Here is a 27,072-nt window from a genome sequence, read left to right as displayed (position 1 = left end):
TGGCTTCACATTTAAAGATCTATGCCGAACGCACAATATCCTTCAGAGGACAAGTGCACTCAGCAGGCATTGAGAGGTTAGATCAGCAGTTCTCAGCTGCGGGTCGCTACCACTTTGAGGGTCACATATCAGATATCCTGCACATGAGATATTTACATTTTGTTTCATAACAGTAGGAAAATTACACTTATGAATTTGCAGCGAAATAGTTTTATGCCTGGCGGGGGGGGGGGGTCACCAGAACATGAGGATTAAAGAGCCTCAGTGTTAGGAAAGCTGGGGGCCACTGGGTTGGAGTGTTGGGTAAAAATATATCGGCAAAGCTGAGCTCCAAAACAGAACTATTGCAAGAGCTGGGCAGGGAATTTGAAGATATTTGGTGAAAAGAATAAATACCAGGCTTATGAGTTTGTTGATAGGCTAAGCTACGTTGTTTCCTCACACTTATTAGAAAGCTTTGAAAACATGACTGTAATATGTCACCTGTTATAAGTAGTTCTGGGGAGGAAAATACAAATTCCATTGTAATTTGCTAATGTTTATTAAAAGCAATACTTGGAAAAACAATATTATACTTTCTGAGACTGTTCAGATGACCTCACTGGGCTTGTCCTGGAGAGTAGCACTCAGTGAAGAGTAGAAGAAGCAAGCTGGACTCTTGAAGAGTCGCTGATGCCTGAAAACCATCCTAGTTACTGATCATGGGTTTCTACGTTCGTGTATTATATCACTGCTGAGAGGCGGCTCTGACACTGGAGACAGCCATTCCATTATTCTGTAAAACTCATTTTAATGTCAAAAAGCAAGCCCTACTTGCAGAGCTGTGACTAGGTTTCTAGAGTGATGGGTTTTTTTTATTTTTAAGGAAATGTCCATTCTTAGGGGTTTACTGGCGCCCTGAGCCTGCACCAAGGTAGCTTAGTTGTGCTGGATGTGGGCCACCTGGGATGGGCAGCACGCTGCCGGTGGTGGAACCAGCTGATAGAAGTGAGAGGCAACACGCTCCTGACCTTTCTCTTCTCTTGCAACCACCAGCATTCCTGAAAATATACGTGTGGTCTACACCAGCAGTTTCCCTGTCCTTTTCGATTCCAATTTATTATCTACTTTTATCATTTTGCAGAAGTTGGTCTAAGGTCACAGTAGGCCAGGTCTGATGACCTCATTTTAACTTTCCTCCAATCTCTTGTCTCCTTAACTTTCCACAATCCTCTTGCAGGCAAATCTATCTTGTTCGGGGTCGTTTTATTTCTCTCTGTGTCTTTCTTTCTTTCTGTCGTTCTTTCTTTCCTTCCTTCTTTCGCTTTTTTTTAGTTGGCATTTGTCACAGATCACAATGGCTGCTTCCTAGAAAATACAAAACACATTTTTATCACAAGAATGAATAACCTTTTCCCATTAACAGAGAAAAAAATCATCCCCTTGTTTTTGTGCATCAACATTAGTTTTCCAAGGAATCCTATTTGTTTGTCTACATTTACTCATGGACATTCCCCGGAAGTGGAGTATACGGCTCATATCGCAGTTGATCAGTAGGAACGTGAGGAATGATTGACACTGGTGACTGGCAACGACTTTATGATGTGCCCGTTACTCTAGCGACTTTGTAACAAATCGCTCCCCAAACACACCAGCGACAACAATGATTTTCGTTCCCACTTTCTGCTGGTCAGGAATGAGGAAGGGCTGTCTATACTGGTCGCTTTTCTCTTGAAGTATTTAAGGGACTTACATGAGGATAAAGAAAGTAAAGTGTCAGCTGGAGTGGTAGGAACCTGAAGGTTTGCTTTTGGATTAGAGAATCCATTTCCAAGGTGGCTCAGACCTTATGGTGGGGGCGACTGTCCCTCTCCACAGGGTTGACTAGTCAGTCCTCACAGCTTGGCAGCTAGTTTTCCTTAGAGCGAGCACACAGTTCAGGACACCAGGGTGGAATCAACAGTGTCTTTAGAACCTTGTCTCTCATATGTCATATGTCAGGGCACATACTTTATTAATCATACAGGACTCTCAGGTAGTGTGACAAGTGATTGAATGTCAGGAATGGAGGCAACTAGAGCTTGCTTGAACATGGGTCACAGAGTTGAGCCTGGAGGGAAACAGTTTGGGGCTGAGACAAAACTACACGGATAGCATCCCGGGAAAGCAAATATCCAATACAAAGCCTGAAAAGCCAAACAAGCAAACAACAAACAAACAACCCATTGTTTTCGTAGAGTGAATTGTACATCTGGTGTGTGTCACGTTCTCACGTCTCAGTTCCGCCCTGACGCAGTGGTTGGCTGCCTACAAGTCCCCAAACAGCGCACCCTTATCAAAGAAGGTCAGGCAAGAGTTTGGGGCGGTTTAATCTTAAACTGTCTGAACTGTCCCTTAGGCAGTGTGAATGTTCAGAAGCTGGCAGCAAGTTCCAGATAATGTCACACAAGTTTGTCCTCTGATCGCATATCCCTGGACTGGTTCTCAGGGCTCTAAGACAGCGGAGCCACAGGTTCGGATATGTTTTCAGAGCTGCACCTGCACATAGAGTTGCCTGGAGAAAACACATTGCTTGAGGATTATTTCAAAAGACAAGGAGAAGAACAGGAACTCCCAGGAAGTCTGGCACACACCCACACAAACCATGTGCTCCTTGGTTGTTAATTTTGTAACCAATGCCCTTCAGATCTGGGAGAAAGCCCAGCAGGTGTTTACATATAATTTTTCTTTCTTTCTTTTTTTTTCTTTCTTTATATCTTTTTTGGTTCAGTTACTGAAATGCTTTTAAGTGATTAGAAAAATTTAAAGAACCAAGAATAAGAATTGTGGAAGAAAAAGATAATGGAATAATTTTTGAAAAGACTATATGATACATATCTTTTCAATTCATGAGATCAAACATTCTTGTTTCATAAGGTTTATAGTATTTTTTCAAAATAACAATATGCAGATGAATTACCCAGATGAGAACTATTAACTATAGTTTTGAACAAGTGCTATTTTTAACTCTGAAGACTTAGTCTACTCTTAGTTCACAGTTGACTTTCTTGGTTTAGTTATTCAAATGATGATCTCTTACCTAGTTCTTATCATATTAGTTTCGACTTAATTTCACTATCAGTATGTTTAGTAACACCTTACTATGCCCTAATGCAAAACACACACTATAAGACCTTTAACCTTGGTCTTAGTTGGAACTTTGGTGTGATTGGTCTTTGTGCTGTGAAAATACTCAAGGGAGGGTTGAGAAGAACTTGAGGGAATGGGATAGTCAAGATGGAGGAAGGACAGAGATGAGAGCAAGGAAAAAGATATCTTGATTGAGGGAGTCATTATAGGATTAGCAGAAACCTGGCTCTAGAGAAATTCCCAGGAATCCACATAGATGACCCCACCTAAGACCCGAAGCAAAAGAGAATAGGGGGCCGATCTTGGCTTGCCCTGTAGTCAGACTGATGATTATCTTAAATATCACCATAGAACCTTCGTCCAACAACAGATGGTAACAGAGGCAGAGACCCACATCGGAGCACTGGACTGAGCTCCCAAAGTCCAGTTGAAGACTGGAAGGAATGAGAATGTGAGCAAAGGGGTCAAGATCATGAAGGGTTCATTCACTGAAATAGTTTACCTGAGCTAATGGGAGCTCACCAACTCCAGCTGGACTGGGAAGGAACAAGCATTGGACCAAACTAGTCCTTCTGAATGTGGTTGGCAGTTGTATGGCTGGAGCAGACTGAGGGACCACTGGTAGTGGTACGAGGATTTATCCCTACTGCATGTATTGGCTTTTTGAGATCTTATTCTCTTTGGATGGATACCTTGCTCAGCCTAGGGAGGGCCTTGGACCTTCCACGAAGCAATGTGCCTTACCCTCTCTTAGGATTAGATGGAGGTGGGGTGGGAGGGTGTGTGGAGGGGATGGAAGGAGGGGAGGGAGTGGGAATTTGGATTGGTATTTAAAAAAAAATCTAATAAAAAAAATAAAATACTCAGTGGTCTTGGCCTTTGGTTTGAAAACTAGTTTTTTAGAAATAAACCAGTAGCTTAACAGTGCTAAGTTTTCTCTCTTAATCACCTACCCCGTGGTGGGGACTTCCAAATATATAGGTTTTCACATTTAAGTGAGACAAGATGCATGTTAGGATCAGTGTTTCTTGGATTCCCCCAAACGCAGGATGCTGTGTCCTCACTCACATCAGCAGCACTGCAAGTGTCTCAAAGAACCTGTCGCTTGAGGGTCCCTTCCTCCCACCAGCACTTCATGACAAAGTGACAAACACCAGAAGCCTTACAGGCGTACACAAACCGGTTGTCTTGATGAAACTGACTGGCCAGTGGTCTTGGAAGGAAGGAAAATGAGCTGCTTTACCCTGGTTTCTCTGAATCCAGCTCCTCGGGCAGCTTGTTCCCGGCTCGCTGCTGTACTCCGGCCACAAGGTTGAGGGCCAATCTTGGTTTCGCTTGCTGCTGTTGTCCACACCCTGCCGTAGCCAGAAACACTTTTCTCCCTGCTCCTTGTTCTGTTTCTTCTCCCTTAGTCCTTCTCTTCTTCACTTGGATGTCACCTCCCTCAGAGAACCCCCCCGAAAGCCACGCCACAGCCGCCACATCTTGCTTCTGTTGTACTTCCCATGTGTATGATTATTATTGTTTGTTGAATTGCTGTCTTCCCCAATGCACTCTCAGACTCAAGTCTGTGACCCTGACTTGCGCAATGGCCATCCCTAGTGAATGCTGGTAAAACAAATTAAGTGTTGGGAAACCAATCAAACAAACTAGAATCAGATACTCATTATATTTTGTCATTTTGATAGATTAGAAGTGGTAATATTTAAAGTACCCCAGGCACGCCGCAGAATCTTGGCTGCAGTTTGACTGTCAATGAGAGGATTTAATTCAGTTGTTACCAAAACTTGATAGCACGATATTTGGAATTTTCTATTAATTATTAAAAACACATAAATCTCTTTGTTACATAGAATTTGATTTAGTTAAAGCAAGGTATATGGTCTTTTATGTCTGTATCTCCTTTACAACAACTTGGAGAGCTCTAATTCTGACCTAGAAAAATGGCTAAAATTGCTAATGAGAGAATTTTAGGAAAGGGTTAATGGGTAGAAAATACACCAGCAATGAAATCCTATAAAGATAAGAAATAACAGGCAGGATAAAAATAGCCTTTCCAAGCGTGGTATCCAGCGAGAAAGCAGATTTTGTGGGCGGCACCGTGGTGGGGGCTGGTGATGCTGCACATGAAGGAGAGACAGAACTGGGAGGTGGTAGCTAATGTAAAAGCATGCCTTAATTTGTCCTTATAAACTAAAACATTTACAGTTTCCTTTTTCGAAAGAAGGAGATGATTTCAGGAAATTTCTAGTAAGCCCTGGTCTAGTCAAAGACGCCAGAAGTGGTTGTGTAGGTCATAGGCCTTGTGAAGGTGTCTCCTGGGTCCTTGGGCAAGGCCTCCAAGCCAGTAGGACAAAGAGCACCTCCTTCTCAGGGGCACAGGGGCTCTGCAAGGGTTAGCGGAGATGTTTACTGTGGTGCGTTAAAGGACTAGCATAGCACACAGCTGTTTCTTTGAGATGCCTTTTTCTTCGCCGCTCTAGGATTTCCTGGGAGCTGTGGAAGGGTTAACTCCTGAGGTTAGGCAAAGTGGGCCTTCATCTGACCTCTGTGCTTATTTGGAAGATCCTCAAAGGACATATGCACCAACATATTCTTAAAACACAGCTCACTGTAAAATCAAATGCGAGTTATGCCAGCTGCTTTTGGGAATCCACCCAAAGGCTTCGTTTCTGGTGTGTCCATTCCTCTCGAAGACCTTTCAGTGCTTCCCAGACAAAAGCAGAAATTACACCAGAGAACGGCAGTAGTGCCTGGGTGACTCCAGCGAGAATCTGGATACAGGGAGGCAGAAGCCATGCCTCATTGCTGTCCATTCTGACAGTTCCCATTCCACATACAATTTACATTAGAGCTAAACCTGATATTCTTCAAGGATGTGTTAGATGAATAATGACTAGAAGCAGCATCCGCTAATAAATTAAGATGATTTCCGGTACAGGGTTAAGTGCTGAAATTTGTTTTGTTTTGAGACAATTTCTCCCTATGTTGCTTGGGTTGGTTTTGAACTCCAGGCCTAAATTAAGCCCTCCACCTAAGTCTCCCAAGCCACTGTAGGGGTTGTGCTAGCTAGTTTTATGTCAACTAGACACAAGGCAAGGTTATCTGAGAAGGAGGAGTCTAATTAAGAAAATGCCTACCTAAGCTAGGGGTGCAGGCAAGACTAGAACATTTTCTTAGTTAGCAATTGATGGGTGAGGGCCCAGACCATTCTGGGTGGTGCCATCCCTGGGCTGGTGGTCCTGGGTTATATAAGGAAGCAGATTGAGCAAGCCATCAGACACAAGTTTGTAAGTAGCTCTTCTCCATGCGTATTAGCTGTGGCCACCGGGTTCCTGCCCTGTAGGAGTTCCTGTCCTGACTTCTTTTGATGATGAACTGTGATATGATGCAGAAATATAAACCAAATAAACCCTTCCTCCCAAGGTTGCTTTTGGTCATGGTATTTCATCACAACAATAGTAACTGTGCCTAAGATAGGACTAGACTACCATAGCCAGGAAAATGGTGAAGTTTTGAAAATATGCTTAACAGTTAATTCAAAAATGTCATATACTCTCAGAGGTAGGAAAAAAAATTTAATTAGTTATTCATCAAGTTAATCCTTTTTCTACAGGACCTAAGAGACATTCAGAATTAACTATTAAGAACATATTTTGGATACAATGTAGGCAAATTTTTGTTTTAAACTTACTTTAAGTGTTTTATTTACTTTAAGTTTACATTATGTCTTTATGATATTTCGTATAAAACAACACTCATTAATAAACACATTTCACAACTTGGAAAGTGATATATAACCTTATAAAGCTGATAAAAATGCCAAAAAAGTATAGGAAAATAAAAGAACTTAACTGGAGCAGTTACTTATGTTTATGTATGTAAATATATAGGCTTGTATACATATTTCCCACTGTATAACAGAGCATTTCAGAATTTAGTGACCTAAAAGCAATAGTCATTTTATTAAATTTCATGACTCAGAAATTCAATCAGTGAGTGCTCTATTGTGTGCTTATTTTGTTCCGAGTAGGATCAATGAATCCTACTGAATGAGATCTGTCTGGTGAATGGATTCAACAAGAAGCAATTCTTATTTAATAAGAGATACTGAGAGGCAGGGATTAGCTGGCAGCCCTAGCCAGAGTACTGTTCCAGTGGCCTTTCCAGCCAGGCAGTATCAAGGGAGTTGAGTTTACATGTTAGCCCCAAACTATCAGAGGAATAACCCAAAATAATACGCTGGGAATGCAAACTTCCTTGTGGCTTAACTTTGAAAATCTCAGAATATCTCTTATTTCAGGTTCTATTTTTCAAGGTTAGAAGCAATTCAAGAGTGAGGGTTGAAACAGTCTTTTTCTTTTTTTAAAAAAAAAAAACCTTGAAATTAAAATATGATTCCATCATTTTTACCCTTCCCTTTCCTCCCTCCAGCCCTTCCCACGCACCACCACCTCCTTGTTCTTTCTCAAACTGTAGACTACCTTGTGTGTGTGTGTGTGTGTGTGTGTGTGTGTTTTAATTGTTGGTACATATAGCGGAAGAGGAAGGGAAAAGTTTGTAAGAGCCAGAAGAAAAGGAGCATGTTGTGAGATTCCCTTTTCAGAAATGTCAGGGAGGCTACATCCATGAAGTCTCATGAACATGACTGCCTAAATAAAACCAGAACATGGATGACACCAACAGACATGTGAGCACACAAGGGGGAGATTCCCGTGGGGCCTTAATCCTAGGGAAAAACCTCCATGCAACCAAGGCATCTGAGAAGAAGGGAAACGATCTCTCAGTTGCAGAAAAGCGACAAGCGACAACAATGCAGCTGACTTTGTTCTGCCCACAACGAGGCCAACTGGTGGAGCCCCTGGGTATGTTATCCCTAGACTTTCAGCGTCATCCACTCTGGACCAGCTAAATGTTCACTTTTGCAGTATGTTCTAGTCCAGTACCAACGGGCGATGAAAGGAATCCCTGACTTTTAACAGTGTTGGATTGATTTGTTTTGCAGCTACTCCATAATTTTTTTCGCCAAGTCATTGTCATCATAAAGGACAATTAGTGGTTCTCCACGATGATGTTTATTTGGGAGGAGCAAAGCATTGAAGAGAGAGTAGGCACATCAGAGTAAACTGTAGATAAATCCAAGACAGATTGAGGCAAGGATATGATTCTAAAATCAAAAAGAGGTGAATTTACATAAGCTTCTTGGTTATCAAGATTTTAGGTTCAGGAGGTGGGAGGAAGGGGTTGAGTTCAGTTGTATAGTACGTCGGATTGCTAAGAAAATGTTCTGAAGAAGCATTTGTATGGTCTGCAATAATCTTAATGCTAAGGATAATTTTTTTTTTCTCCAGTGGGAGAGGCGTGCAAACTATGACGATCTTTTAGAACAAACAAATCTTATGAGCCAAGAAACTGCTTACCTCAGACAGGCTTGGACACCACGTCCCCGAATAATACTGTCTGGCTCTAACTTCGTCTGGGTCTGACAAGAAGGATTTCATCTTAATATCATCAGTTTTTATGATATCCTGACCAGAAAGCTCTTTTTGTGTGTATTATGGATCCATTATTAGTTTCAGAGCCTCTGCTAGTCATGAAGTCATTAAAGGTCAAACCAGATGCCACTCTAGAGAGAAAAGCCTGGCGTCATTTCAAAGAGGAAACTGGGGACTCTATGTGATCTATCCAAAGTCAGAAACCAGTGACAGACACCCACCCCACTGCAATGTTTGAAAAGAAGCAACCTTGATTTATCTTTGGGAAAGGCACCCTGCTTGCCTGCGTAGCCCCCTAAACAATATCCACCTGCCTTCTTTTGTACCTTTTAATTACTAGTTTTGGGTACAATTGACTCATTTAATAAACAAACAAACAAAACTAACCCTCCCCCCTTTTTTGCGCCTATTCAATAATGTTTTCTGAGCGCCAAGCTCCCTGCATGAGCCCAGGCAATGCTCCACAACAGAAGTCCCATCCAGACTAAGAGGGAACAGGGCCCGAGCTCTTCACGAGATTTGTTTTGAAGCACCTTACCGAATGGTTCCCCTTAGAACTATGAGTCTGAACTCCACTTAGAACCAGGCCCTCTGCAGTACAGATTCTGAGAGTCTGAGATTTTTCTGGAGCTCACATGTGGAGTGGGTACTGTTAAAACTACTCAGAGATGAACCACGCTGGTCGAGTTCTTACTGCTCCTTTGTTTCAAGAGAAGTTTGCTCTTTAGCTGAGGTGACAGATAGCTCTGACTTTTATTTAGACCGCAGGGACTCTCGGTGGCCCTAAGTACTGTTCCTCAAGCTCGGATTTCCTGTTTAGAGGGTGCACTGTCACCATTAGCTTTTGTCTTCTGCTGCTGCGGCTAATTTGTCTTCCTCTTGGACTAGTCGGTGGGGGCGGGGGTGTGGGCAGGACCCGACTGCTGATGGAGACACCTCCTTCCACTCTCTGACCTGGGCGGGATCAGTCTTCCCGCTTAGCTGGGAGGAGCCCCAAGGGGGCGGCACCCGGGCCAGACGGGGTGGGGCAGCTGACCCCTGTCGACTCCAAGGGACCGTGGAGAGGGTGGGGGCGCGTCCCGGAGGAGCTGGTCGACAGCGCTCGGGAGTGGGTTGGCTCCTCGGGGGCGGGGCGGCGGCGGGATGGGCGGGCAGGGACGTGTGCGGCGGCGGCCCCGGGGCGCCCGGCTCCTCCCCGCCTGTGCGCTGGAGCGCCGGCGGCCGCGCTGAACTGTGTGCATCGCGGGCCGTGCGAGCTGCCGCCTGCGCCCCGAGCGGAACGCGGCCATGCCCGGGCCCTAGCGCGCTGCCGCAGCCTCTTCAATGGGCAACCTGCTCGGCGGGGTCAGCTTCCGCGAGCCCACCACCGTGGAGGACTGCGACTCCACCTGGCAGACTGATTCGGAGCCCGAACCCGAGCCCGAGCAGCCGGGGCCGGCAGGCGGTGGCGAAGGCCAGGAGCACGGCGAACCGGAGCAGCCCGAGCAGCCTCCCGAGAGAACCGGAGGGCGGCCCCGCGCCAGCCCTGTGCCCGAGGACCACGCCGAGGCGGTGGGCGCCGAGCAGGTACGCGACCCCTGGACCCAGACCCGGGGTGGTCCCGGCGGGGCTGAGCGCCCAGGCACCGGGGAGGGGGACAGCGAGTGGCCCCTTGGGGATGCAGGAAGGGATGCTTGGCGTACATGGCTCGGGCACCCGACCTGGGGGAGCCTGTGGTGGCCAGAATTGCCTGGGTGACTCGCTGCTGACCCAGGGCCTTGCTGTGATTACCACGGGGAAGTCCCCCAAGGCAAACCCCTACTCCTCTAGGTGTTATCTTTGCCTCTGCAGCGCAGCTGGGTGATGCGAAGGTGGGGTGGGAGGAACCAGTCTAAAAATAGAGGATTGTGAGGACCCGACCGGTGCGTGTTACTGTTTTTTATTCAGAACAAGAAGGAACTGCAATTGTCCAGCGGCCCGCAGACTGCCCCTCAGCGGGATTCCACGGCCATTAAAAGTATTGCAGAAAGGTTCCCGTGCAAACTTAATATGCCTGGGTTCGTTTCCCCAAGAGAGACCTTTCAACGACTTCAAGACATTCCTTAAACATTTTGTTTCACCCAGAAGACTTGTTGATTCAACCAAGCTTAAATCACTTGACCAATACTGTTAGGGAGGTTAGAAGAGAGGGGGGGGAGGGGGGAGGGTGTCCCTTTACCTCTGGCTTCAGAAACTTTTAAATGGAGGGACTATATTTTTTTAAAAGAAGTCTGCAGTGCAGTGTGTTTAAGGTTAACGTCCCCCCATTACCACTTAAGAGAAAATGGAGTCCCAAGTCCAAAGTGACTTTAGGGGAAGTCTCCTCTTCTTGCTAGAACGTCAGAGCCTCCCTATAGAAGCTAATTGAGCCTGTTATTGAAATGGAATGCAGTTTTGGTGTGTGTGTGCCGTTTTAATTACCATTTTAGAGAATTGTGTGCCTTCTAGGGAGAATCCTGTGTGAAGCATAAAGGGAAAGAAAGATGCAGACCTGAGTATGACTGTCACCAAAGTGAGCGCTTTGGCCCTGATGGATGGGATGGGACCATCCTTCCCTAGTGCTCTGGTTTGCTTCTAACATTGTGTGCTGAACCCTGAAACAGTGTCACATGTCCTACTTCAGTGTTTTATCTTTCCATTTGTCTCCCCAAGTAAGTAGCTATCGACAGAAGTTTGGAATAAAAAAGGTAATAATCTAATTAATGAGGTCAATGTATGTAAAATAGTGTGATAACATTTCAGCCCATGCCCCCCCCAACCTGAGTGACTAGTAGACCACCCATTAATGGCGACTTTTTTTCCTGTAAGTACCACCCAACTTCTTAAATAATCTCTTGGTTTCTGTTTGGCTCTTCACCCTGTTTGTTCCTTGTTTGGAACAGTCAGTTCCCCCTTTAAAGTAGGTTGCAGACTGGTTTCTCATCACCATCTTTGCTGAAGTCCACCTCTGTGTGCACACAAGACAAAGGATGGTACCATTAACTGAGAAGAGGAAGCCTGGGGCGAAAGATGCTTTAGAGGTTCAGTCGAGTGTTAAGTTTGCCATCCTATTAAACATCCAAGAGGGACTGGAGAGTAGCCAATGCTCTCCATAAATAGTTGGTCTAGTATTGGAGCTGTAGGCGGGCATTTAGGAGTGAATTAAAAATCAGTGCAAGGTAAGAGGTCACCAAGGGGCCATGAGGGATGAGGACAAATCTCACTCTAGACTAGTGGTTCCCAACTTCCCTAATGCTGTGACCCTTTAATGCAGTTCCTCCTGCTGTGGTGACCCCCAACCGTAAAATTACTTCATTGCTACTTCTTAGCTGTAATTTTGATGCTGTTTGGAATGGTAATGTAAATATCTGATGTGCAGGATATATGATATGGAACCCCTATGAAAGGGTCGCGACCTGCAGGTTGAGGCCCACTGCTCTAGACAGAGGGTGTGATTAAGAGGAGGAGCCAAAAACGGGGTGGGGGACAGTGACCCAGGAAACAAGACAGGAGGAAGAGTGTGGTATTCTGACAGCCAATGCTAACATTGCTCCAGTGTGGAGGGCCTAAAGGGGTTCAGTGCAGCTGGGAAGTCACCTGGGGTGGCCATTGAGACATGATTTTTACCAGGCAGAGATTTATTTGGAAAGTTCCTAATTGTCCCATTTTAATGTCATGCTGTGGGCAGAGCCTTATTTAGGTTGTGGGGTGGGCTCTAGAATATGATTCTAGATAGAGAATATGCACAATTCTTGGGTGACGATTTACATCAAAAGGGAGCGGAGGCATGGTCTATATTTGAGGCAGACTTGGGTCAGACAAGAGATTATGCCTAAGTTTGGAGAGACTGAAGCATGCTTGCTGGGTTCAGGGAATGGTTTGGAAGAGGGGAATTTTGAAGGCCCAAGGGGAAGGGAGTGGTGTGTTAAGGTGCAGAATCCTCTCTGAGGAAGTGAAAGAGGCCAGAACTGAACAGGGCAGATGCTGGCAGGGTGAAGGATTCAGTCATTTACTTGGCAGTCTGTCTTGGGGACCAGGCAGGCCATGAGCCATCACCTTCATTTCACAGATGATAAAACTAAGATTCAGCTAAGTGATTGGCTTAAAGGCCTCACAAATATTAAGTAGCAGAACCGAGACTGACCTTAGTCTCTTGGCTCCAGATCTTGGGTCGTTGGTCTTTGTAACAGGATTCTCAAATATTCATCACTTCCATCACTTTTTAGCAGGGAGGACACTGGCTCAGACCTAATTAGACAGGCGTGGAAGCAGCTGGTTCTTGCACTGTTGCTGGGATCGGAGCCTTGTTTAAGTTCCTCTAAGCTCCAGCCACCTTGTTTCTAAGGTGCAAGCAGTAATGACGGTCAGTGAGCTATGTTGTAAGACCCAAGTGAAGTAATAAAGGACGCGGAAGTGTTCTGGAAATGGAAAAGTGCTCTTGGCCAAGGCAGGTGATGATTCATGTGGTTGTAGCTCGGGCTAAATAGATTCTGAAACTTGCTAGGCAGAGCTATTTTGAAAAGTGTGGCAAGAAGCAGAATGGAAGCCTTTCCTTGCTTATGTAACATGACAGGGTAGCTGCCTTAGACGTCGGAGGATTCAGCGCTGAAGTAGCTCTGTGCTTGTAGTAAGAGTGAGAATCACACCACCTCGGAAACGTGTGAAGATTGCTTAGAAGGATGCCAGTCTGTCAGCACTGAGAGAGGGCGGGAGATGAAGAGAGAGAAGGAACTGGGGGCAGCTTTCCTAATGAATATTCATATTCTAGCACTGCAGACTTCCCCATGTTCCATCTCATTGTCCTGCGTGTCACCGGGCAAAAGCATCTTGTCCTACATGATATGGTATGGATAGCTAAAGGATGCCGGACCTGCGTCTTACCCATCGACAGTGACCTCACAGGGGTGGCCCTCTGTTTAGCAGCATGAGTGAATTGCCATACAGAAAGTACCTAAGTCAACATTCATCCCACCCGAGAATGAGCTCTGTCTTGCTTTGCCTATTTATCTCAAATTTGCTGATTTAGGTCCTATTGATCATTGAATGGGCAGATGATTATTCATGCCTTGTGTTTGTTATGGTGCTTTGAAGGAGTTTAGAAAGCTAATTCAGTTTAAAACCCCCTTCCCGTTCATAAATATTCCTTGACTTTCAAGTGCAGCTCCGAGGTGCAGATTTAATGAGAATATTCTGTGTAGAGTTGAATTGCCCACTTAACCCTTTCCTAGTGGTATATGAAATAAGTTTTGACATTGGTACCATTTCACATCTGGTGAAACATGTTTGCAATTCATTCTGATTGCTGTTCCGGATTAATACTGATTCTTAGCATTTACCCCCCCACCCCCAAAGGTGTTGAACTGTTTGCTATTTAGTGAACTGAAAGTTTTTTATTTAGTGATAGAGCTTAGGACAGGAATTTGTGACGCAAACAAGGAGGTCATACCAGCCAGCACTGCTTATGAGCATCAGTATAGAGACGTCATAGTTTTCTTCATCTGGATGGGTTGTCCGTGTTCAGGGCTCTTTATAGATGTTGAGTATTTTGGAGTTTGTTCTGGAGTTTTCTCAGTCCCACTCTCCGTGTCAGTGAGGGTCTCAGGATCATGCTCTGTGTAAGTGTGTGACGGAGTTTCACTCTGTGTCTTAGGGTGGTGATCCCACGGAAGCGGCTGCTAAACCAAAGAGGAGCTTCTATGCTGCGAGGGATTTGTACAAATACCGACATCAGTACCCAGTAAGACAACAGAATGTTTTTCCCCCTTAAATGTTAACGCTTGTCTTTCTGATTTTCTTCTGCTGGTAAGAAAATGTAACGGAAAGGTCCTTGTGCCTTTTTGTGTGTTCCCATATACTGGAGATTAATTTATTTTTTCCTTTAGCAGAACTTCAAAGATATTCGGTATCAAAATGACTTGAGCAACCTTCGCTTTTATAAGAATAAAATTCCATTTAAGCCAGACGGTAAGTAAGCCACGTTGGTTAAAAAAAAAAACAAAAAACAAAAACAAAAACAAAAAAAAAAACAAAGCAAATTTTAAATCCTAACAGATATTGGGGTGTTCTTTCCTTATCTTGACTTTGTGTGTGTTTGCTGCATGTGTAGTTGGTTAGCTTTGTTTTACCTTGTTATCTGTGCAGGCTGATGTGTCCCTAGAGCCCAGGTTTTATAGTTGTGGTCATCCATTTAGTGAACTGTGGAGAAATAGATACTGGGTAACTGTATCATTTTCTGTGTGTCATGGCTGTTCCTGAAAAGGTAATAAAGGCAGTTGTTTTGTTTGTTTGGTTTAGTTTAGTTTTTTTTGGGGGGGGTAGACTGTAGAAGGAGACTGCTCTTTCATGACACTGTTTGGCCCATTAGCTCAGGCTTCTTATTTAACCAACTCTTACATCTTAAATAAACCCATTTCTATTAATCTGTATATCGCCATGAGGCTGTGGCTTACCAGGTAAGGTTCTGTTCTGGCGCACCTTTCTCCTTTGGCAGCTACATGGTGTCTTCTTGACTCTGCTTCCTCTCTCTGTATATCTCTGTTCAGATTTCCTGCCTGGCTTTACTCTGCTAAGCCACTGGCCAAAACAGCTTTATTCATTACTAATAAAAGCATCACATATACAAAAGGATATCCCACATCAGTAGACTCGTGTGTGTGTGTGTGTGTGTGTGTGTGTGTGTGTGTGTGTATGTGTGTGTGTGTGTGTGTGCAGAAAAGAGGAGAGATATGAGAAGCCATAGACTTTCAAATGATTAGATTTTGAAGGGGGTTGAATTCAGCTTTTCATTTTGAAGAGGCAGTAACTGGGACGTGAAGCCTAAATGACTGACGTCGCTGAATTGATCTTAGAGAGGGACTAAGTTCCACTGTTCTTTCTGCTATGTCATACCTAAACATAATTTAGAATATTAGTAAAGATTTTGTTTATGTCTAGAATTACCTTTGCCACTTTTCAGAATCAAGGGCCGGGACACGATAGCAACCCCAATTGGAACCCTGCCGAATAAACATGCCTCCCTCACACCCGTGAAACCTCCTTCCCAGCATAGGAGCTTTTCCAAACCCAAAGCGAAAATTCACAGTTGCTATGGTAATTTGATTACAAACTTGAAAGCAAAAAAAAAAAAAACCCGAGGCAGCACACTGTGCCTCTCAGTAGGTGTCTGAATTGTGCATAGGCAGAGCAGGAGCCAGAGTCTCCCTGGAGGATCAGTGTGAGGTGACCCGACTGCCCTGATTCCTGTCATTTGCTCTCAGTAAGAGTGACATTCACAACAGCATGAGTCAGCTAGCGATGGTCCCAGATCAGCGGTTCTCAACCTGTACATCATGACCGCTTTGGTGGTCGAACGGCCCTTTCACAGGGCTTGCCTGAGACCATCGGGAAACACAGGTCTTTACAGTATGATTCATAGTAGTAGCAACAGTACAGTTATGAAGTAGCAACGAAAATATGTTTATGCTTGGGGGGGGGTGTCACCACAACATGAGGAACTGTATTAAAGAGTCGCAGAATTAGGAAGGTTGAGAACCACTGCCCTTGTCTGGAAACTGGGCTGGCTAGCTTTATGTTAACTTATACAGGCTGGAGACATTTGTGAAATACCCACATTGAGACATTGAGAAAATACCCACATCGTATTGGCCTGTGGGAAACCCTAGGGTGTTTTTTGGATTGCTGGCTAATGTGGGACGCCCTACCTTACGAGTGGCAGTGTCGTCCCTGGTCTAGTGGTCCTGGATGGTAGAGGTAGCAGGCATGCGAGCCATGGGAAACCACCCAGTAAACAGCAATCCTCCGTGGCCTCTGCTTCAGTTCCTGCCTTGAGTTCCTATCCAAACTTCGCTTCAGTTCAGGGCTGTGATGTGGAAGGTGGGAGGGAAATAACTCTTTCCTCCCTACGTCACTTCTGGTCATAGGAACCCTAAGACATAAGCCTTTCAGAGTCTTGGGATATTGGGTGATTAAACCGGAAGGGGAGCTCACACACCGGGTGTGGTATTTGGGAGAGGGAATCCTGATCTGATGTCCTGAGGCATGTTACCAAAATAACCAAATCCAGTTAACTTAAACATTTTGGTGTCTCAGAAGTCTGGAGGCAAACCTCTGGATATAGATGCAGTTTTATTTACTATTGATTAAGGGGGAAAAATGCAGGAGAAAAATGACTCTGGTGTGTTAAGCCTATGGTGTGGACCTATGGTGTGAGCCTATGGTGTGAACCTATGGTGTGATTCAGTACAACTTTTCCCATTTTCTGGGAGGGGCCTTGGCAACAAGCTCCTGATCTTTGAGGAAACAAGAGTGAGATGAGTTGTGGGTTTGTTTGTTGTTTGTTTCTGTAAGATTAACTAACTGGCTAGTGATAAGGACCTCAACAGACCTGAGAATAAACAGGATTTTATTAAGTTCTTATAGGAGAACACGGGGCCATAATAAAAGGACTTACTTTATACAGGCACAAAGACCAGTGTTCTCTCGTAGGCTACTTTGTTACTTGTGCATGACTGAAGAGATTGTTATCATCATTACTACTACTACTACTACTACTACTACTACTACTAATAATAATAATAATAATAATTTGTTAGTATGTGACTTTGAACAAATATACCAGTTAACAGCATTGTTTTCATTAGTAATTTTTGTTGTTATTAATCATATGGAGATGGTCATGCTGTTTGGAGTAGTTTTTCTGCACAGAGGCAGATAGCAAATGTGTGTGCTTGTCTATGTTCCAATAAAACTTTACTAACAAAATGATCGTTAGACCATCACTTGCCATCCTCTCCTTTAGAGTGCATTAGAGTGCATAGCCCAGGACAGAGTTTTGTAATTCACAGTTACTGCTGTGTGCTTTTAAATTAGGCTTATTGCATTACAGAGTATATGCCACCGTGTGTTTGTTCCTCTTTCAGGAGTGTTCTTGTGTTTTGCTATTTTTAAACTAAATGTTTTATTATAAAACTCGGGTGACTTGTGTGTTACAATGCCATCACCGTGTTTTCAGTGAGTGGTTCATTTTCTCAATGTTGGCTGTCTAGGGGTTTACATTGAAGAGGTCCTGAGCAAATGGAAGGGTGACTATGAAAAGCTGGAACACAACCACACCTACATCCAATGGTCAGTGAAATGCTCTCTACCTTGTACCCGGGCCCTTGTTAATCGCGTGTTCTCAAGACAGTGTTCGTTGAAAATTTTTTATTTTGTTTTTAACCAACTAGGCTTTTTCCCCTGCGAGAACAAGGCTTGAACTTTTATGCCAAAGAATTAACTACATATGAAATTGAGGTAATGCAAACTCAATTCATCTTGCATGAGGTAGCCAATTAATATCCCGTCTTTATTGTCCTGATAGCCACTGCGTCATTTCAAGTGACTTTTTTTTTATTTCTTCTTATAATAGGAATTCAAAAAAACAAAGGAAGCAATCAGAAGATTCTTCTTGGCTTATAAAATGATGCTAGAATTTTTTGGGATAAAGCTGATTGATAAAACTGGAAATGTTGCTCGGGCTGCAAATTGGCAAGAAAGATTTCAGCATCTGAATGAGTAAGTGAAGCCCCAATGGTAAGCCAGTGGCCTTCTCCCGTGGCCCCATTCTCTGGAAAGTAAGAAGAGCTAGCCATTGGGCATAGGACTGGCTAGCTGGTTGGCAGAGAACTAGCCTTTGGGCATAGGGATAGCTAGATAGACATTGGGCATAGGGATAGCTAGACACTGGGCATAGGGATAGCTAGACATTGGGCATAGGACTGGCTGGCTGGTGGGTATAGAAATAGGAGTCAAAATCTAGTCAGATACGCATTTATTCCTTCTTGTACATTCTAAAGCAAAGCACAGAAACTCCAAAGGACAAATTCTACATAGAATGTTGGCTGTTCTGCTCAAGAGCGGTTTCTTCCTGAATCTTCTGCCTGCAGCCAAACGTGGCTTTTCTCCCTCTCCATGCCACGTTTCATGGAGTTTATAGTTATTGCCTGCTTGCAGTTTTTCATGTCTTCTCTCCTAGGCTATAGGCTGCTTTCGGTACAAACGGTTTCTAATATCTTCATGCATGCAAATAGCTTATATTAAATTCGTGACTGAGGTCTATGATGTATAAAAATGGTTTCATTCAATGTGGCCATACTTCTGACTAAAATAGAGGAAAAGTTATTTGCATGAGTTAGGTAAAAGACAAGTACCTATTTGTGGTTAATTCCAAAATCTACAAAGGAAAATTGAATAGCTTTTTTGGATGGCTTTAGTTGTACTCTTTTGCTTGAATATGTATAATGGTAATTAATACTTATAACCAAAGTTTAGTTTTAAAAATATTTTCTTCATATGTACACTGTTTTTTCCCCATTTTTAATTATAGAGTGACTTAGGAGTACTGGACTATAAACCAACAATTTTAAGAAACTTTTTTTAGCACCTTGTAATTAGCTGAACTGGGCAAGTATTAAGGAAAAAAACTAACGTAAGTGATTTCTCTTTGGCACAAACAATCAGAGTTTTGGCATCCGCTCTTTAAAATGTTTGCATCTTCCTAGAATTTTCCCTTGCTTTGGTAGGGGGTGGAAATACTAGGGTTGGGCGTCTTTTTCCTGTGTCTTAAGTAACAGTATTCAGATCGGTTCTGCTCAAGCCTTGAAAATGTGGGCATAAATCTTTACGCTCCTCACTGGAGAGCCACTAACTTAGAACTCGGGATAAGTTCACTACATCAGCTATTTAAAGGCAACCATATCTGCATCTGCCTGTGTCCTGCAGACGGTCAGGTCTGGATGGTTTCTAAGCAACTTTGTCACGCTGTTGAAGAAGGCTGCATGCAAGGCAGCCTTCCGCAGAGAGTGCGCACACCGCACTTTTGTGTGCAAACCGCTGACACTTTTCCGCTTCTTGGAATGGCAGTCGTGTTTGGCACATCATGGCTGAAGTTGTAAATCCTGGACAGAATGTGATCAAAGGCTTGAGTCCTCCCCAGGGTATCATTGTCAGGTCTTTTCATTTATAGCCAAAACCAGAGCCTTTTCTGAAGGCTTTATTTAATTAGGTTGTCTCTTAGCCTGGGCTGGAAGAGCGGCCTGGATTTACAGCCCTTCCGCTCTGCCTCACCTGGCTCCCTCTCCTGTCATCTCGTATCTGTTTGTTTTCCCAGCTCTAGATGAACTCTCTGAGGAAAACATTTTTTTAAATTTGAATAAAATATTTTACATGTATGTGTGTACCTGCTTGTCTTCTCTGTATGTGCCACATATATGCAGATGCATGCGGAAGTCAGAAGATCCGATCCAGTGGAACTGGTTTTCCCAGGCAGTGAACTGCCTACAGCAGGTGCTGGGAACCAAATATGAATTCTCTGCAGGACTGTTTTTGAGACAAGGTCTCTGAGTCCAGGCTGACCGCAAATTTGCCGTCCTCCCTGCACTGCCTTCCAAATCCCGGCATTACAGACACATGCCACTGCAGCTTCCTAATTGCCAGAAGTTTTTATTTATTATAATTGGGCAAAGGATGTGAAATGATATAAGCGTATCTCCTCTGTCTTCATTTTCATTTGGATTCTTCTATGACTTATTTTTAAATGTCATTGCTTATATGTGATTGAAGCCGCGTGGCATCTTGAACGCTTTAGAATAGGCCGGGACTTGGCTGTATTTATAGCTCAGCAGAGGAAAACTGTTTAATCAGAGCAACATGAGGTACTGTCGAGCGAACAAGTGACCGTGGTATAATATGCTGGTGAAATACGCCCAGACACGAGCGTACATCTGTGCAGATCAACCTCCAAGGAGCTGTTCAGGTCCTGTTTGCAGTGAGCCGTACTGACTCTCAGCTTAGGTTTCATTTCCCTCCTGTGTTTCCTTCCCCCTTTACCTGTCTAGGCTTTTGGCAAAATCAGCCCTGCCCTTTTGTCTCTCCAGCAGCCCTTTCTCCATTCCCTGGTGTGCGAGCCCAAGGCTGTGGACAGCTCCAGCAGGACTTAACTTCTCTTTCCTCCACTTTGCCTTTCATTGCAACATTTATTTCAAATCTGACTGAAGCATCCAGTATCTTGGTTTCATACAGAATTTCATTCTAGAATCCTGATCTTTGTTTTTTACTTTCTCTTTCTTTTCTGTTACATAAATACTTTAGCTTGCGAATGCCTAGATGCAGATGAATGTGCATGCAAACACTAAGTTTCCCGTTCGCCTTAGAGTGGTTTTGTTGCAAATCTGATACCTACTTCATCACGTTTCGAGTTTTGTCAGTAAGTTCTTTCAACTTAAGAGCTCTACGCTGATGTGACCGCTAAACCAATCCTGTGGTTAGTGGTATGGTTTCTTAAGATTACCCCAGTTACATTGTCTCAAAACAATTTAAACTGTAGATTTGAGGCTGGAGACATGGCTCGGCAGTTAAAAGTTGTTACTGCTCTTGCAGAGGACCAGGGTGTGGGCCCCAGCACCCACGTGGCACCTTGCTGCCTCTAACTCCGGTTCCTGTGAGGCTGGCACCCCCTTCTCACCTTCCTTGGCTCCTGCACGCACACGATGCATATAGACTTGCCCAGGCACATACACAGACACAGAAAGAAGCTTTAAGAAAATTTTGATATTACAGATCCATAATACTAATACATATGTCTAAGTTTCACCTTTCAGATTAAAAGAAAATTAAAATGTAAACTAATACTTTGAGGACAAACATCCAAGAGAATGGAGATAATAAAATTTGTGTGGGCTTATCTATCCCACTCACTGGTTAGCTCAAGTAATTAAGATTTCTACTTTATTCTGTATTCTCTTATTGAAATATGAGACCACGGAACAACATACACTTCCATATCTCAAATAATTTGACATCTTTCTGCAACATTCCCAGATCATTTGGCAATTACTTCTAATTTAAAAATCCAAACACTTTTAGAAGCTGGAGCAGATATATGTAGCACTTTCAGGAAAGTCCAATGTCTGATTTAAAACAGGATTTGGGGAGTTAGAAGCGAGTGCTGGTTCTACTGTGTAGCTATCTTTGTAAATGCGTACCTGACCTGTTACTGTCAGGCACGGCTGTGTAATGGGGGATCTGGAGGGTTTGGCCAGGTGTGTGCATGAAGGCGAGCACGTTCAGGTGAGCAAGGCTGGGGAGGTAGGCTACGACCTGCAACAAAGTAAGGTTGGAAAGCACTAATCCAAGAATGGCCTCAGTTTTGAAATAAAGTCTTAAGTGCCTTGTGGGAGAAATGCACGTTTGGAGTCAGGGTTGTTATAAGTAAGATCTAAAGCTTTTTAATACGGCGAGGAAAGGTGAGAATGGCCAAGATGGAAGAAATAGGTTAAACTGAGTGCAGTTACGGTGTTAATGCCAACTTCTGCTTTAGTAGGTAATAGTACTGTTAACCGTAGTGATAAGAGCTGAGGGTGGCGGGTGATACGTCCTTACAATCTCAGCACTGGGGACGTGAAGACAGAGCCCTGAGATTGCTGGCCAAGCCTCCTGGAGGCCGAGGAGAGGCCTGGTCTCTGAAAACTAGGTACGTGGTGGCAGAGAAACAATGCCCTAGGACACATATGTACTCGCACGTGTATACCCGCACACACATGCACATACAAAGTAGTTCTACATAATGTTCAGTAGTTCTGAGTTTGTCCCTGTCTTTCATCCTTAGAGTCTCATTGGATTCTTACTCTCGTGAAGTTAGAATGTAGGCTCTTTCCCCATCATACAGAGGAAAACACAGAGGCTTAGCTGGGCATCATAGTTTCTCATTGCAGTTGAGTAGCAGGGCTAGCACGTGACCGCCTCTGAGGCCCGTACTCTCTCAACAGTTCAGGCGGGCCCTGTCCGGTCAGATCTGTTTCCTTTGTCATAGTTGTTCTAGCCAGATAACAGGACTGAGCGCCGCTCTCCTTGTGACCTACCCTGTCTGGCAGATTTTGCTGGTCAGGTGGTGCTGCTAATCACCATTGAGCTGCTAGCTAGTGTGTCTCTGTGATAAGTATGTACATCAGTGATGTTGCAAGCGCCAGAGCGCCCCGTGGATGCCGGAAGTCACAGGTTGTACAGAGCCCTATATGAACTCTGTTTTGTTCTTGTAGATACATATCCATGATGAGGTTTCTAAGTTAAACACAGTAAGAGACCACAATAACTAATAATAAAGTTGATCTGTTACAACTTTGCTGTAGTAAGCGTTTTGTGCATGTCTTTCACACTTTCATCTTTTTTTTTGTACCATGGCTACTTCTTATGACGATATCAGTTATCCTGATACTTGGAGGTTTGTTGCAGGCTGCTCTGGTAGATCCCTAGTCCCCAGATATGTTAATAAACAAGGTAACACCAGCGAGGATGCATTCAATCCCAGTAATTCTTTACATAGAGAGTCATTTCAAGAGGAGAGTTTATTTGTACATTTGAGTTTCACATAGGTTGCGTTGCGCCGAGACCTCAGAGTCAAGTACGTGCTATTCTCTCTCATGGTCTGCAATTCTCTCTTTCAGGTCCCAGCACAACTATTTAAGGATTACACGGATTCTGAAAAGCCTTGGTGAGCTTGGGTACGAGAGTTTTAAATCTCCCCTCGTAAAATTCATTCTCCACGAGGCTCTGGTGGAGAATACTCTTCCCAACATCAGGCAGAGCGCTCTGGAGTATTTCGTGTATACCATTAGAGACAGGAGAGAGAGGAGGAAGCTCCTGCGCTTTGCCCAGAAACATTACACGCCGTCGGAGAATTTCATCTGGGGGCCGCCTAAGAAAGAACAGCCGGAGCGAGGCAAAGCCCACAAGATGCCTGCTCTGCCCACTTCAGGTTCAAATAGTCAAACGTCTATGCACAAGAAATCCAAGGACTCCAAAAATTCCTCAGTAGCTGTTCACACAAATAGCAAAGCGGTGGAAGAAAAAAAGGGGGCCTCTAGAGAGGCTGTGGAGGAGACAGAGGAGCCGAGCCTGGAGCCCCGCAGTGAAGATAGCATGCCGGGAAACATAGAGGCAGACAGTGCTGCTGAAGAATCAAATCCTCCACCCGAGGACACAGTTACTGAGACCGCAGGGAAAGGGGAGTGTCCAACTTCTTCTGAAAAGGTCGAAGAGGGGGAAAACCAGAGCAAAGACTCGGAAAATCCAGAAAACACCAGTTGCCACGATGAGGTAGTGTCACAGTGAATGCCAGAAACTCACAAACCGCTTCCGGTTAAGGGTGTAAAACACTCCTGTCTAATTTACCCTGAGGAACAGAGATGAGGTCACGTTTAAAATGTTAGCCATCTGTGAATTTTGTTGTAAACCCTTTGTTCCTTTTTTTTTTTTTTACTTTATTTTGGATCACAATGAAATTAGATATTTAATAAGTTTTTGAGACCAGATCCAATAAAAGAATATATTTAGGATGTGTTTTTCCAAATTCTGTATATAACAGTTAGTTTTAAAATCTTATCAAGTCATCTAGAACTAACCCAGTAGCATTTGGTCTTCAGCCTGTTCCCTTGGGAGATTCATGTAGAAATCAGGACCCTCTCGTGATGTGGTCTCGCCGGACTTTTAAATTCATTTTGAAACTGGAAGAATGAGTTAGGTCTTCTCGAATGTATCCAGAACGTCATCTGGATTCTTTGATTGCAGCTCCCTGGTGTTCTTAGCTTTGGGTTCTGCAGTGGCTGTCCGTCCCACGTGTCTGCGAGCCTGCCTCTGCTCCGTCTTCGTCAGCGTCCACAGGGGTCCTCCAGCACACGTTAGGACCCTCTCCTACACCCATGTCCAGCTGGGGAGAGGGAAATTTTTAATAGTCAGATTTCAAGGTTTTTTTTAATGTTTAGAGTAATAAAAATATTTTCAGTATTAAGTGTTTAGAAAGGACGTTTGTGTGTGTGTGTGTGTGTGTGTGTGTGTGTCTGTGTGTGAAAATATAGAACAAAAATAGACTTTGTTTGTGGCTGTTATATATAAAACTGGTAGTTGATTAGGACTACAAGTCACTGAGGAGTGTTTTAAAAAAGAATCACAAAAATGTTTTCTCAAGATGTCTCCTCATACTGTCAACAAGCATTTTTGCCCTTTGAGCCATTCGTGCATTAATGCCATGAGCCTTGTGGGGTTGCCTGTGTCACTGGTCCATAGCATCTGTATGTATGATGTGCGTAGCATTGTGGGATTGCCCATGTCACTAGACCACTTTGGGCCACTCGTACTGATGCTGTGAGCATTGTGGGGTTGCCAATGTCACTCGTCCACAGTGTCTGTGTGTGTGTGTGTGTGTGTGTGTGCTGTGTGTAGCATTGTGGGGTACTGATGTCACTCGTCCACAGTGACTGTGTGTGTGTGTGTATGTTCATCTGTAGTTTGTCATTTTGGAACTGAGAACAGTTTGCAGTTCCGTACACTCACTTTTAGTAAGAACTAGTACATTACAACGCATTGGCTAACAGTCTTGTTTTGTACAGTTGTTGCTAATCACTACAGATCCGAAGACAATCGGAAACACTGTGATGGGAACTCCAAAACATTCATACAAACACAAACAAAGCAGTGAACAGAGAATATTTTTACTGTTTTTTATTTAGCAAGGAATTGACTTTATAAAATCTCTCTTCGGCTTTTAAGAAAAGTCCTATAGGCTTTCCCCGCCACCCTCCTACCCCAAGGAATTTTTACTGTTTCCTCTTTCATACCATATCATGTAATCATCTTGTTGGTTTTTTCCACCCACAGTTTTAGTGGTGATTCCCACAAAATACTCCCACCAATCTCGTGCTTTCCGAAATAAGATTTTATTGTTTTTTTAACTTACACAACACAGCCCAGTTGCTTATCCAGGAGTGTGTGTGTGTGTGTGTGTGTGTGTGTGTGTGTGTGTATGTGCGGACGTGCGTGCATGCATCATGGTGGCACTGGTGTTGTGCATCCATCCCAATGAGTAAGATATGAAACACTTCAGCATTTAGTTACTGCAATTCTACAGCTTTACCTTGTTCAGTTTACACAGGGTTCAGGGAGGAAAGAGGACTACTAAATTGGGCCAAAGTGTCGGGCTATGATCAGTTTAATTCAAAATATCTTAATTTTGAACACACAATGAAGCATTCAAACCACTTTAAGTGTATTTAGTATAAAAACCGTTGGATCAGGGGGACTAGAGAGATGGCTCAGTGGTTAAGAGCACTTGCTGCTCTTCCAGGGTTCAGTTCCCAGCACCTATACTGGGTGGTTCACAACTACCTCTAGTACCAAGGGATCTGAGTCCTTGTTCTGGCTTTCCGGGGAACTCCATACATGCAGTGCCCATACGTACTGCCCATACACACATACACCTAAATGAGTTTTTTTTTAAAAAAAGAAATAAACATGGGCTAGATACTAAAAATATTTTTTTAAATACAAAGTACCAGGAACTAAAATTAATACAATCTGAATCACATAGAAATTATGGTATACCAGAACCCTTAGAAATCAAAACATTTAACAATTTAAAGTTTAGACTATTATTTCTTATTAATGATTATGTCAGCTTGTGCTATTTAATTTGAAAATATTGAGTCTCAAGAGGAGAACTCCCTGGCTTCCATCTAAAATAGTGGCCTTTTCTCATGATGGTTATTTAAACTGCATATTCATAAAGTGGCAATGTTTTCTACATTTAATCTGTAAATAACAGAGAGAATAGCCCAGTGAAGAACAAGTTATAGGAAGTCGTTCCTTTTGCTGATAAAAATCGAACGTCTCAAATTTTTTCTATTAAAAGCACTTTGTACATTTAATAGTTTTTTAAGATAAGATCTATAGGTGATGTATTGATGTGTGTGTTAGATATCAAACTGCCCTCTGAATTTGACTTCTATGTTTTGTGTTTTTCAAACTATCATATGCTTACAGAAATTTACTAAAAAGCTGTTCCAGAAAATGCTATGTAGCATGGCCAAGTAGCTAGACGCATTGCTGAGCTTCCACGGGTGTTCTCGTACGGGCTTTGTTGTACCATGGGCTGTAAGGACTCTAAGTGTGGCTACTGATAATACAGCAAATAGACGTCGTATTGCTTGATTAGCCTTGTGCATTTCTAATATTTTTTGCTTATATTTCAGAGGAGAAAATATATGTGAAGCTATTTTGAGATACTGTAAAGTGATAAATAGTTATATATTTCTGTATGGTGGAGATGTTTCTGACATTAAAGATTATTGTATCGTTCTGCATTTTTGAGCTTATTCTCACAGGAAATTCTAAATAATCATGGTAGACCTTAAAAAAAAATCTATGTGCTTCCTCTAAATTAAGTCTAGTTATTGACTTCTAAAATTATAGTGTATAGTTTTATTTTGTTTTAGGTTTTGAGACTATATTTTTCAGTTTTCAGGAGAGAAGGTGTATAACTCCAGAGTTACTAAGAAAGTTCTCAGGGCTTTTCCTCTCTCTCTCTCTCTCTCTCTCTCTCTCTCTCTCTCTCTCTCTCTCTCTCTGCATTACATATATAGATACATGAAGATATAATAAAAACCGT

General features: G+C 43.4%; 1 protein-coding gene across 1 annotated transcript; it reads left to right on the top strand.

Moving 5' to 3' along the window:
* Window positions 1-9,815: 9,815 nt before the first annotated feature.
* On the top strand, window positions 9,816-26,762 carry Ogfrl1 (opioid growth factor receptor like 1). The gene is given in 8 exon segments (XM_048430484.3): window positions 9,816-10,169; window positions 14,251-14,337; window positions 14,486-14,564; window positions 17,645-17,723; window positions 17,825-17,891; window positions 18,007-18,152; window positions 23,078-23,739; window positions 23,742-26,762. Coding segments are annotated over 8 exon segments (1,398 nt in total). The 5' UTR covers window positions 9,816-9,926; the 3' UTR covers window positions 23,777-26,762.
* Window positions 26,763-27,072: the final 310 nt, after the last annotated feature.

Source organism: Myodes glareolus, chromosome 18 (genome assembly GCF_982192425.1).
Source record: "Myodes glareolus chromosome 18, mMyoGla1.1, whole genome shotgun sequence".
NCBI lineage: Eukaryota > Metazoa > Chordata > Mammalia > Rodentia > Cricetidae > Myodes > Myodes glareolus.
Note: the sequence above shows the minus strand (reverse complement) of the source record. Positions and strands in the feature narration are given on the sequence as shown.